Source organism: Notolepis coatsorum (assembly GCF_963971535.1).
Source record: "Notolepis coatsorum genome assembly, chromosome: 19".
Lineage (NCBI taxonomy): Eukaryota > Metazoa > Chordata > Actinopteri > Aulopiformes > Paralepididae > Notolepis > Notolepis coatsorum.
The window spans coordinates 91,490,881-91,503,775 of NC_140183.1; the positions used below are offsets into that span (position 1 = coordinate 91,490,881).

The 12,895-nt window shown below is 43.5% G+C and overlaps 1 protein-coding gene across 1 annotated transcript in view; it reads right to left on the bottom strand.

Annotated features, from left to right (window-relative positions):
- Positions 1–364: 364 nt before the first annotated feature.
- henmt1 (HEN methyltransferase 1) overlaps positions 365–12,895 on the bottom strand; it is a gene marked incomplete at both ends in the record, with an annotated part of 61,057 nt that continues 48,526 nt past the window's right edge. The window contains 4 exons of the mRNA XM_084336776.1: positions 365–483; positions 5,397–5,545; positions 5,990–6,110; positions 6,459–6,609. Coding sequence (XP_084192902.1) covers positions 365–483; positions 5,397–5,545; positions 5,990–6,110; positions 6,459–6,609 — 540 coding nt within the window. The remainder of the gene's footprint in view (positions 484–5,396; positions 5,546–5,989; positions 6,111–6,458; positions 6,610–12,895) is intronic.

Here is a 12,895-nt window from a genome sequence, read left to right on the forward strand (position 1 = left end):
GTCAATTGTATACCATCTAATACAACATAAAGAACTGGCAATATAACAGAAGTACAATGAGATAAAGGGTTATAACAATGAGATAAAGGGTTATAACAATGAGATAAAGGGTTATAACAATGAGATAAAGGGTTATAACAATGAGATAAAGGGTTATAGCATCTGCACCTGCAGTCTTTGGCAGGCAAGTCATGCTCACAAACGTGCACTGCATGTGTTGCTCTAGCCTGGGAGGCAGACGTCAGACAGACCCATGGAGCCTGCAGGGATGTGTTGCTCTAGCCTGGGAGGCAGACGTCAGACAGACCCATGGAGTCTGCAGGGTCTAACGTCTCTCTGGCTAACGGCGTCTTCTGCATCTTCCTCAAAGCTCTGCCTCCCAGTCCTCCTCCTCACCAGCACCGAGTGGCGGCTGGTTAGTCGGTGCCCACGCTAGTCCATTATTGTCCAAATATTCATCTTGCCCCTCTTCCTCCTCCTGGTCTGGGAACATGAACAGATGAGAGCAGTGTTCGAATTATGAGGGGGCCAATGGGGGCTCAGCCCCCATAGCTATAGTCTGAGCCCCCATAGTCAAGACCCCCTGTGGGGGTCTCTCAAAAAATGTATATAATTTTTTTTTTTTTTTTTTTTACGAATTAGTATTATTTATGTTACCTAAATAAATTGTTAATAGATCATATTTTTCTTTTCAGTTTTTAAAAGAACTGAGTAATTAATGTTGTGGAATAGGCTGCATTTCACCTCCAAGCCGCTATGCGTCACCCATGAGTTTAACGCTACTCCAACCTAGTGAAGAAGAAGCAGCAAGCAGCTGCTGTAAACAGAAAGCTGCCGGTCTGTGTCCTGCAACTAAAAACATAAACACTAAACAGTACGCCACATGCCGCCAAAAAAAAAGAAAAAAAAAAAGGCTCAACCCGCCGCAAGGCTGTACAAAGCTGGACAGCGTTGGTTTTATAAAAAGGCCAAAGACTGACGCTGTTAGTGTAGCAGCTAGCAGCGCTACTGTCACTGAAGTTGACACTGCTAGTGCTAGTACTAGTGTTAGCTCTGCTGCTCCTGTGCGCAGTGCGCCTGTTATTGTTACCGCGCCGGTTGCCACTGCCAGACCCGAGTCTCCACCACTAGACCTGGACTGCGCTGCTACTCAACCACCACAATGCTGGGGTCCGAGTCAGTGGAACTTTTGGAAAAATAAATATGACTGGTTATTTGCCAAGGAGGGATGCATTGGCTGCCTTCCATGTAAAAACGCCAAGATATTGTTAAATAAATCATTTGGAGCCCATTTGGCAGAGCAGTGGATGAATGGGACTGTGACTAGCTCTCAGAGCAAGAAGTTGAGGAAGAGAATATAGTCGTCACTACTCGCTTTGGATAAAAGAGGTCAGTGGTTTGAATCCCGGCTCTTCCAGTCTGCATGTCGGTGACATGCTGCAGTAGTTACTTTTCTTCTTGTTGTTCTAAGAAGATGCTGCTACTATTTTTCATACAGTTCTTGATTACCTGTGCACATTTGTTTATAACATTATTTATTTTGATTTATACAAGTATTTATTTTATGTTCATTTTATTATCAGATGATAATGTTACTTACTGTATCCTGATAAATGCTGCTGTTGTGCCATACAACTATTTATTTTCCATTAGATTATTTTGTTAGTTTTTGATTTATAAGTGCAGAGACAAATAAATGTTAATTCAAGTTCATAAATTTGGTCTAATTTTTCAAATTAAATTGTTGTATTTTTTCAGATGCAAAATGCAAATAAGTAAATATGGCATTATATATCAGAGGTGAGTAAGAAAATGAACAAATATTGATGGTTAAGAATGAGCCTGAATAATGACATCACACAATAGTCTAATGCATAGGTGTCAAACTCATGGCCCGCGGGCCAAATGCGGCCCGCCACGTCATTTGATGTGGCCCCCCAAGAGCGCCGGTAAAAAAATAGCGGCGTTAAAATAATTGTGGGTTAATGCGTTAATAAAGCTTTGACAGCCTTAGTTATTACACATTCTTACACATACATGTGTGTTGAACATCTGAGGTATTGATGAAGTAACAAAGGAAAAAAGCCAAAAGCACTTACTCCTCAGACATTCTTTGACAATTTTACAGCCCAAAATACAAAAAAGATCCAGGCGGAATAGGTAACAAAGGGTTGAAGAAATATTGTCTGAACTGTCAGATGCAAGCTGGCTGTGTGACATAACCGAGCATCTCGCTCAATTGAATAAGAAGCTGTAGGAACGCAAACAAGTCCCACCCAAAACTTGACCAATATAGTTGTGAACTGAGACAACCCTTATTTTGTTATTTTTGAGTACAGTTACAGTTGTGTGTTCATGCAGACACATAATAGCAATTTCATTACGAATTGAAAATGGGGGACCTTGATGAAGTAAACAAGTCGAAAGTCCTTCTCTGGTCTGCATTCCCTTAACAATTGTGTGTATTGAGCTGTACTGTACCCATTCTGCAATCTGTTAATTAAAGTTAATTAAACTATCTTCCATTAGTGGCCTCTGCAAGGTTGTGTGCAGCCATTTGTTTTTGTAACATCTGCTACATCTGTCCCACGTGTTCTTTGCAGCTCAGTTGTTAGTTCTGCCCCTCTTGACTGTGACAAAAAGGTTTTGAACAAACTTAATGTCATAGCTTGTATTTGATGATATTCTTCTTTGTTATTTACTTGAATGGTTTGATCATTGATTGGTGGAGTAATATGGGGTTCTGATAAACTAAAATTATTTGTTAAAATAACATAAGCTAACATATATTTCTACATCTATGCAAATGCATATGCAATATGTATAACTTGAATAAGTAATAAATACAGAAACAACATGTTTAACAATATGTAAATGAGTAGCTACATTTATTTTACATTACATTAACATTAATACGGTCTTTGGCCCTTTGAGGGCAACCATAATGCTGATGTGGCCCTCTGTGAAAATGAGTTTGACACCCCTGTAGAGAGGAACTGAGGAGGGCAGAAAGAAAGAGAAGTCACCGCTGTAGACAACAACTGACTCAATTTTGGATCTAGAATTCTTATTTCTTGTGATAATATAAATTAGATTGGGAGAGTAGCTTAATATAAGCCTAATCTACTGGGGGAAACCTTGTTTTAACCTTTGAATAGACTGCTACCTAATAAGGTATTACACTCTTATCTTATGAGCTTGTATAGCACATCTGCAGACATATTGATCTAGTGTGTAGACTATTCTCTTATAGCCAACTTTTGTCATCACGACTTTATTGTTTTACAGGATAATATACTGTACCAATACTGTAGATCTGTCTCTGGGTACTTCTTCTCTTCTCTCATTTCTGGACTCTTTTTGTATCACAAACAGTACTGTATTTGCAAATCTGGTATGTCATAAATGTATCTGTACTGTCTATCTGTATGTCGTGTGTGTCATATATGTTATGATGAATTGAAAATGGGGGACCCTGAAGTAAACAAGTCGAAAGTCTTTCTCAGGTCTGCATTCCCTTAACAATTGTGTGTATTGAGCTGTACTGTACTGTACCCATTCTGCAATCTGTTAATTAAAGTTAATTAAACTATCTTCCATTAGTGGCCTCTGCAAGGTTGTGTGCAGCCATTTGTTTTTGTAACATCTGCTACATCTGTCCCACGTGTTCTTTGCAGCTCAGTTGTTAGTTCTGCCCCTCTTGACTGTGACAAAAAGGTTTTGAACAAACTTAATGTCATAGCTTGTATTTGATGATATTCTTCTTTGTTATTTACTTGAATGGTTTGATCATTGATTGATGGAGTAATATGGGGTTCTGATAAACTAAAATTATTTGTTAAAATAACATAAGCTAACATATATTTTTACATCTATGCAAATGCATATGCAATATGTATAACTTGAATAAGTAATAAATACAGAAACAACATGTTTAACAATATGTAAATGAGTAGCTACATTTATTTTACATTACATTAACATTAATACGGTCTTTGGCCCTTTGAGGGCAACCATAATGCTGATGTGGCCCTCTGTGAAAATGAGTTTGACACCCCTGGTCTAATGATTAGAATGTTGTGTGATGTCATTATTACTTAGTATTAGACTAATCCTAATGAGATATTCCTCTAAATATGACTTCGAAAACAGCCACAATTCCAGGAAAAAAAATAGTAAAAAAAAAGATTCAGGGGGCCCCCATAGCTCTCAGGTGATAATTCGAACCCTGGATGAGAGGGTAAAGCAGCATCATGGTTGCAGACACCTTTCAATGTGACCGAAATCACTGGGACTAACGGAACAGTTTGATGTGTGTGAATTTATGCTAGCAGAAGAATCAAGCGTCAAGATGGCTTCAGGTGTTTTTGAATCACTTCACCCAGCTAAATAATACACTTTTTCACTAAGATTATAACTTCCAAAACTATATTGTGCATGCATCTTTTGAGTTGAATCCTCTCAAAACATGATATAGTAGGAATGTAATTTAGTGGTGTTCTCTGTGGTTCTAATTATCTGCGGCAGTGAGTTTACACTGTTGCAGTCTTTCTGCAGGAAAAGACATTCTGGATGAAAGCACTTGAATGTAACCGAACGCAAAGACAGGTCGTCTGACGTGGCAGAGTTTCATCCAGACGGACCCTGGAGCCTCCGGAGCCAAGCGTCATCATGGTTTACAAACAGTAAAAGAGTCTATTTCCACATTGCACCCAACTAGTTAACATTAATCACAAATGTTGAGATACACTTTGATGTCAACATACTTTCTACAGTCATTCATTTTGATCACCACTCTTCTGGTCACATGAAAAGGACACTTTCTGGATGAAACGCTAAATAATCGTGGGATACATAACCAACCAAAGACAATTTTCTCATCCCCCTTAAAATCACCTGGGTCATGGGTGGCTACGTGGCGTAGTGGGCAAGGCGCTCGCCACGAAATGCTGGAGACGCTGGGCTCGTCAGTTCGAGCCCAGCGCTCCACATTTGCTTTCAGTTTAGCTGGTCGTTCATACTAATACACATTGGCCGTATTAGGGGGTGGGAAACTGATGGGTGGGGATCGGGCGTTGTGGACAGCGACTCCTACAGGTCGGTTGGTGCGCCTGCGCAGTAGAATCAGGAAGTGTTGGGGGCAGCGTGAGCCTCCCACGCGTTACTCCTCGACACTGAGAGATCGAGCTGCGCAGGTGAAAAGATGCGACTGCTGTTACCTCAAGTACCGGAGGGGACTTGTGCTATGTATGACTTAGTCCACATTGCAGCCGGCTTGTGGGAGGCAAGAAACAGCGTCCGTGACAGCGGAGGGTTGAATTGGATGATACGAAATTGGGATGGGAGAAAATATCGAAAATGGGAGAAAAAGTGGATAAAAAAAAAAAAAAAATCACCTGGGTCATCTAGGATCACAGCGGAGCCGTCTTGGGTCAGTCCGACTCTAGGGTTGTCCCCCATGAGCTGTGTGAGGTGCTGAAGAGATCCACTCAGGGCTCTGATCCTGGAGCACCCCCACAGCCGGGCCAAGGGAACACAAACACACCTGGAACACAGAGGGACATTTTCAATGTCCGTCTTTCAGTCACCAGGCACGTGTCACAATGTGGGGACCAAGTTGGGCACGTCTGCACGGAGATAAACCCACAGCGGCTTGTTTAGCGCTGCTGGCATTCTTCATCGACTTGCAACTAGCAGTGACCATTGTTTTCCAATGCTAACGGGGCATGTTTTAGAATGTAGAAACAGTTATCCCATAATATGACAAGTAACTGGTTGAAGAAGAACATACACCTTCATTCAATAGTGAGCAAGTGACAGAATAGAGGCGGAAAGACGGGATGACACTTGACAAAAGATCATGAGCTAGACTCAGACCAACAACATTGCAAGTGCATGGATTGGACCCGAGCCCACGAGTCCACCCGTGCCCCCAATTCTGATTGGCCGTGAAGATATTGTCCCCCCCTCGTGGCTCCTGGAGACCCACCTCCCCTGGCTGTAGAGCTCCGGCTGTCCGTCACCGTTTGTCCAATGCTCCTCTTGATGCGTTTCCTCGTCCTCTTCAGCAGCACTTACTCCACAACACTCTGGCTCCGTGTCCTCTCTTCCTGTGGGGGGGGGGGGGGGGGGGGGGGGGGGGAACGGGCATATTAAAAACACTGGCATCCTGGGAAAAAAGATTCCAAATTTGGCCTTCAAAATAAATGTTTCATTGTCCCGATGTGTTTTGAATGAGTTTCACTGGGCCTGGTGTTGTCCTGCCTATGGAAGACAATGCCAGCTGTCACTTAGAGTAAACATAAAAAACGGCAAAACATTTACATTTAGTTATTTAGCTGACGCTTTTATCCAAAGTTCTGTACAACAGGTCAGCAGGAAGGGTACAACTCTGGCATCTCCAAAAGTGGAGATGTATATAATTTTCCAGGGGTAAATTTCAATCAAAGGGTAGGGACCTATCTGTGTAGAGGCGTAATCCCCCTCTCCACTCCTTCTCTCCTGCATCCATCCTTTTCTCAGCCGCTCAGCCCTGTACAGCACCTCATTGGCCAGAGTTGTCTGCAACACCTTGCCGTCCTTCAGACTGGGGTAGGCCACGCTGTACAGCTGATGTGCAAAGAAACAGAAATTGTGATTCAACAAAAGAGAAGTAAAACGATGCTCCCGCTCCCCCCAGATGTTTTTCCCCTCATTACAAGGCTGTGCTGTGAAATTTGCAGTCCCACATGAATGGCAGGCTGGTAATGTTAGCCAAACAAGAAAACATTTGGCAAATCAACCCTCACCCTGCATTAAACTGAGCATTTGAGACTATAATATAATAACAACATTATTAGCTCATCTCCCCTAGAAGAAATGAAAAGCTGAAACAGGAATTATGTGAAGGTCAAAAATAGACAGCATAAATGCATGACCCTTCACGGCACAGGATGCTGGAGATGAGCTATAAGTGGATTCTTTTCTAAGGATAAGGGGGATTCCAAGGCCTCATCACCTGCATGCCACAGTGCGAGAGGTCGTGTCTCAAATGCTTGTCTGTTTGTCGCAGTTTGTAGCCGATAATACTGCTATTCGATCCACTTTAATTAGTTTGACCAGTTTAACCATTTCAGTTTCATTGCGGTGAGTTTATCCATGAAAATGGCAACTCTTACACTGTAAAGTTTGATGGATGCCATCGAGAAGAGCAAGACTGAAATGTTGAGCCATATTGATTCAAAAGTGGATACAATTCAGGCTGGCTTGACTAGTATTCAGACCTCCCTAGAGACGTTGGGAGGTCAAGTTGAGTTAATTGAGGAGAGAGTCGGCAAAAACGAATAATGTCGATAATCTACTTGTTCGGGTGAAAGTTCTTGAGGAACACAAAGCTTACTTTCGTGAGAAGACCGATGACCTGGAGAATTGGAGTCGTCAATTGAATCTTCGTGTCGTCGGAATCCCTGAGTCTGCTGAAGGCACCAATGTGATTGGGTTCATGTCCCACTTAATTCCATCGCTCCTGGGTCGGGAGAACTTCCCCACCTCTCCAATCATCGAAAGAGCCCACCATTCACCGACAAATCGTTGGAACGAGCGAGACACTCCCAGGCCCATCATCATGAAGTTGCTCTACTTCCAAGACAAGGTGAAAATCCTTCGACTTGCCAGAGAGAGTAAGAGTGGAATTCAACGGGTCTCGTGTCTACTTCAATCCAGACCTCAGCGCAGACTTGGCGAGACGACACAAGAGCTTCGCCACCATCAAACGCAAGCCCTGCGAACGTAAGATCAAGTACTTTGTTCGCTATCCATGCACATTATGCGTCACCATTGATGGCAAAGAAGAACGGTTGTCCCAAGCTTGCTGAAAATGCCTTAATATCTTTACCAAACTCTCCAGAAAATATGCGGTATTAATGATGGTGGTTCTGGCTGGGCTAGTGTTAGCTAGCTCTACTTATGGTCCGAGCTGGCGAATGAACTGGCCGTTTCTTCTGTCCTCTTCATCTTATTTTTCTCTTGTTCCCTCATATGAGGTATATAAGTATAAGTGATGCTTCTGTATCATGCGTTTTGTTTCAATTGTGCCATGTTTATGATTTGGAAATATGTGCTCAACGTTAACGTGAGCTTACTACATGGCTTTACTAACGTTACATGCTGTTGTGTTTACATTCTGACTGTCGTAGAACAAACGCGTCACTTCCTGTAGTGCCTACGTGCGTGAATTACGTTGAAATCATGATTAATTCATAGCAGAGATTCAGAATTAAAGATTTAAAGCCTTCGATGCCGCCTGTAAATTTCAGGCTATAATTTTAGTTTCTTTCTCTAGAAAACAGAGCATTGAGGCCATGGTTACACAAGACTGTTTTTGTTTTTGTTTTGAATATGTTTTGAATACGGCCCTACTGAAAACGCTGAAATTGTGTTTCCGTTTTGGATACTCGCCAAAACTCGCAGACAACGTGTCGTGTAATCTGCGCGGAGCCGTTGCTGCTCAACGCCCATGCGCAGTAGATACCCACATCTGCGTGCCCTCACCAACGTCCGGTGACAACAGAGCTATAGCTGCAGCTACCATGTGTTATCAAGTTATTGTTATAAGTCAAGTCAAGTCAAGTCAAGTCAAGTCAGTTTTATTTGTATAGCACATTTCCAGGCAGCGGCAGCTGACACCAAAGTGCTTCACAAGCAAGTTGATAAAAACAAATTAGTGTGAGGCAAGGTATAAGATTAAAAGAAAGAAAGAAAAAAAAGGACCCTAGTCCTTTATAAGGACCCCAGTCCAAGCTACAACAGTCTGCATTCCCTTAACAATTGTTTGTATTGAGCCGTATTGTATTGTACCCATTCTGCAATATGTTAAATAAAGTTTACATCCATTCATTCTGCTAGCATTAACGATTGCATGAGCAGCTGGCTAACGTTAGCTATCAGACCCTGTTAGCTCAGAGCTCCTCTTTCAATCTTAACAAGCATTAAACAAAATGGCCCAGTCATCTATTCACCTTTGTTTAATACACAAGGCGTTGTCTCTAATGTTATCTAGCTACTGATAGCTCCTGATATCAGTTTGGTGCTGGCTGGCTAACTGACGTGAGCTAACGTTAGCTGCTAGCCACAATGCTATACTGTTATAATGGCATATTCCATTCACGTTAGCATGTAGCTAACAACATCTGCGATCTTTTTTGAGACTAAACTATCCGCTCTTGGTGGTCACTTGTGTTGATGTTAGTTTTGTTTCATCAACAAATCATCAACAAATGAGGCAGAACACACAGTGAATGTATCCGTTTTAGTTTATTGCACTTTATTTCTTGCTGAAAAATAATGCTTCATTGGCTAAAATGGCTCGCGGAGGCATTTAAAGATGGTGGCTTTTGAGATTTTGAACAGGATGTGGAGTGTCATCATTCAAGTTCTGATTGGTTGAAAATTGCCTTCATGTTCGCCACCTACTGCCACCTACTGCTTTGGCATTGTACTACATCACTGTGCTCAGGAGGCAAAACGAATGTCTCACTCGGCTGCCGCTACGTTGCCACCTGGAAAAGCAAAACTCATCTTCAAAACTAAACGAAAACATCAGTCAGTCTAACCGCAGCCTGAGTTTATAGTGAATTCCCATAGGCATGCCCTGGGTTATGGAGCCAGGCGCTGCTGGGACATGCTGGGATTTAGTTTTGTATTTATGTTATTTGTTGTGTGTGTGGGTGTGTGCTTGAATGTATGTTGCTCTCCTGCTCCCTCCTCGCATAAGATTGTTGATGTACATCCCGTTTTTTTCTTTTCTTTTCTTTTTATTAATTCGACTCTGGTATGATGAATACTTCAAAATGTTTAAATGTTATCCACCTGAATATAAGGAGCCTGTACCCCAAAATGTATCTACTGAGAGCTTGGCTTGTTTACAATAATCCCAGTGTAATTACTGTGTCTGAGACATGGTTCAGGTTGCATAGTGCAATCTCTGACAACGAGGTTGGACTTGACAACGATGTTCTGTACAGAGCTGATAGGGGTTCTAGAGGCGGAGGAAGGGGTTCTAGAGGCGGAGGAATGGCTACATATGTCAAATACAACCTGACATCTGAGCTTCTCAAGAGAGCGTCTTTTCATTCAAATGCATTTTCATGAAAATAAACAGTTGACCATTGGAAATATTTATAGACCTCCTGATTCCCCCTCTGAATTTACAAATGATATATTATCCACCATTAACTCTTTAGATCGTCGTCCGGTTCCGGGTCGAGGATGGAGTAGTCGCTCATGGCCACGATGTGACTCCCGTATTTTTATATTTAGTCCTAAAAGCCTCTTTTTATATTTTCAACTCGGTTAAACCTTTTTGTATATACCCCCTTTATGTTTCTACCTATTTATTTTGGCTGCAAGAACCACAATGGCGACGAGACAACTGAGAAATTAATCCAAGAAGGACGACGCTCCCGCTGATATAACCGCCATTGCTGGGCTAATTGAAGAGCTAAGGCAATCCCTAACCAACTAAATCAGAGCGTCCGCTGCCTCGCTCGAATCCAAACTCGACAGCCTCTGGACGTCGGTTAATGACCATGCCGAGCGTCTGACCTCCGTGGAAGATGGCTTCAATACTTGGACTGGCAGGGTGGACGAGCTAGAGGCCAGGTGTACTGGCAGGGTGGACGAGCTAGAGGCCAGGTGTACTGGCAGGGTGGACGAGCTAGAGGCCAGGTGTACTGGCAGGGTGGACGAGCTAGAGGCTAGGTGTACGGTGCTGGCAGGCTGGACGAGCTAGAGGCTAAGTGTACGGCGCTAGAAGAGAGCAATGATAAGCTAAAGGCTAAGCTAACCAACGGTGAGTCCCGGAGCCGCCGGTCTAATATACGCATATTAGGACTGGATGAGTCCGTTCATAGCGACCGGCCCAGCGACTTTTTTGCGGAGGTACTGGTTGAAATTCTGTGGAAGGAGGTCCTCCCTACGCCACCCGAACTGGACCGGTGTCACAGGGCCCTTACTGCCAAGCCAGCACCCGGTTCCAGGCCTAGAGCGGTTATTGCTCGCCTACATCATTATCGAATAAAAGAGAAGATTATCTGGGAGGCACGGAAGAGGAGGGGAACGCTGAAATACAGAGGGAAACCAGTCCTAATCTTTGAAGATTACTGTCCCGAACGCGGTAGTAGCCTGATTTTGGGCCGTTAGCACTTCACTATGGCTAACGCGCAGAGCGTCATATCACTCTATATTTCTTCGTTCTTATAAATATGGTTGACTGTGTGACGTTAGGTGTCGCCTGGATGCTTTATTAAAAATGTTCTCTGCATCTGACTTAAGGGGGGGGGTTGGCCTGGTCTGTTTTGTATAACCATTATTACATAATGCCACTTTATTTTTTTGTTTTTTTACATCCACTATATGCCGGGGAGCTAAGCGCTAGCTTTGTTTAAATGACCTAGGACTTCTATGCGTGTCACTTACGCCTCGTCACGACTTGGCTTAATGCCTCCGTGATGCATTTTTTGCATACACAGGTATACAAGGGTAGGAACTCTACCGACAACATGAGACGGCTCCTTAATATCATCCAAATGACTCGTGAGATAGACCACCCGCGGTGGTTCTGTCTCTCGATGCGGAGAAGGCATTCGACCGTGTAGAATGGCCGTATTTGTTTCTAACCCTCGCTGAATTTGACCTAGAAAACACTTTTATTGACTGGGTCAAGGCGTCACGGATGACGGCGGTTCTGACTTACGGGCTTAGGTCTAACAACTTTCCTCTACAACGGGGGAACCCCCAGGGGGACCCTCTTAGCCCTTTACTATTTGACATGGCCATAGAACCACTCGCTCAGACCATTAGGCAGTCAGCCGAGATCTCAGGTATTAGAGTGGGCGAGAGGGAGCACAAAATCACTCTTTACGCGGACGACGTACTGATCTTTATATCTAAACCGGACTCTTCCATTCCATGTCTAACCTGCATGATTTCCACATTTGGAACCTTCTCGGGGTACAAAATTAACTTTTCCAAATCCGAAGCAATGCCACTTGGGACACTTAAATCCATCCCGATCCTGCCCGAGCCCTTCCCATTTCGCTGGTCGCCCTCCGGCTTTGTTTACTTAGGAGTAATTGTGACACCCACCTATGATACATTGTTTAAGGCCAACTTTCCCCCCCTTTTAGACACCATAAGGGCAGACTTAGTTAGATGGGCCCCTTTACCAATCTCCTGGCTGGGTAGGATAGCCCTCGTCAAAATGAACGTACTCCCCAGACTATTATACCCTCTCCAAATGATTTCAGTGCTGCTGACAAACAAGGTTATCAAGGTGCTTGAAGGCTGGCTAAGATCATTAATTTGGAATGGGAAGAAACCGAGTCTGAAAATGGCCAAATTACAGATGGATGGTGAAGATGGGGGTCTAGAACTACCTAATATAAGACATTACCAACTAGCAGCACACCTTAGGGTACTTGTCGGCTGGTTCAGATCAGACCCACTATCAATCTGGCTAGACATTGAATCCTCGCAATCTAAGGGGGCTTTCTCACTAATCATTCGGGGTCGAATCACAGCCCGATCGCACCAGAAAAGGGTGCGTCCGTCCTACTGAGAGCGCTGCCCCCCGTCCCCGGGGACGCTGATTCGCTCCAAACCTGGACCGCTGAAATAGGTGGTTCCGGGTGCGCGCCAGTGGGAGGGGGGGGCGTGGTGTACGAGCTTGTACCAAAACACGGGAGAGGCTTGCTGTATCAACTAGCTGACACACAACGTCATTACTGTAATGCTTTCATGCTTGCTTGAATTTTGGGCAGATAAAAGCATACCCACAAAAACTATATTTATGGGCAATTTAGCGAGTTCAGACCTCAACCAAACAAGCATGTTGAGCCTCACGGCTCAGTGGATGAAA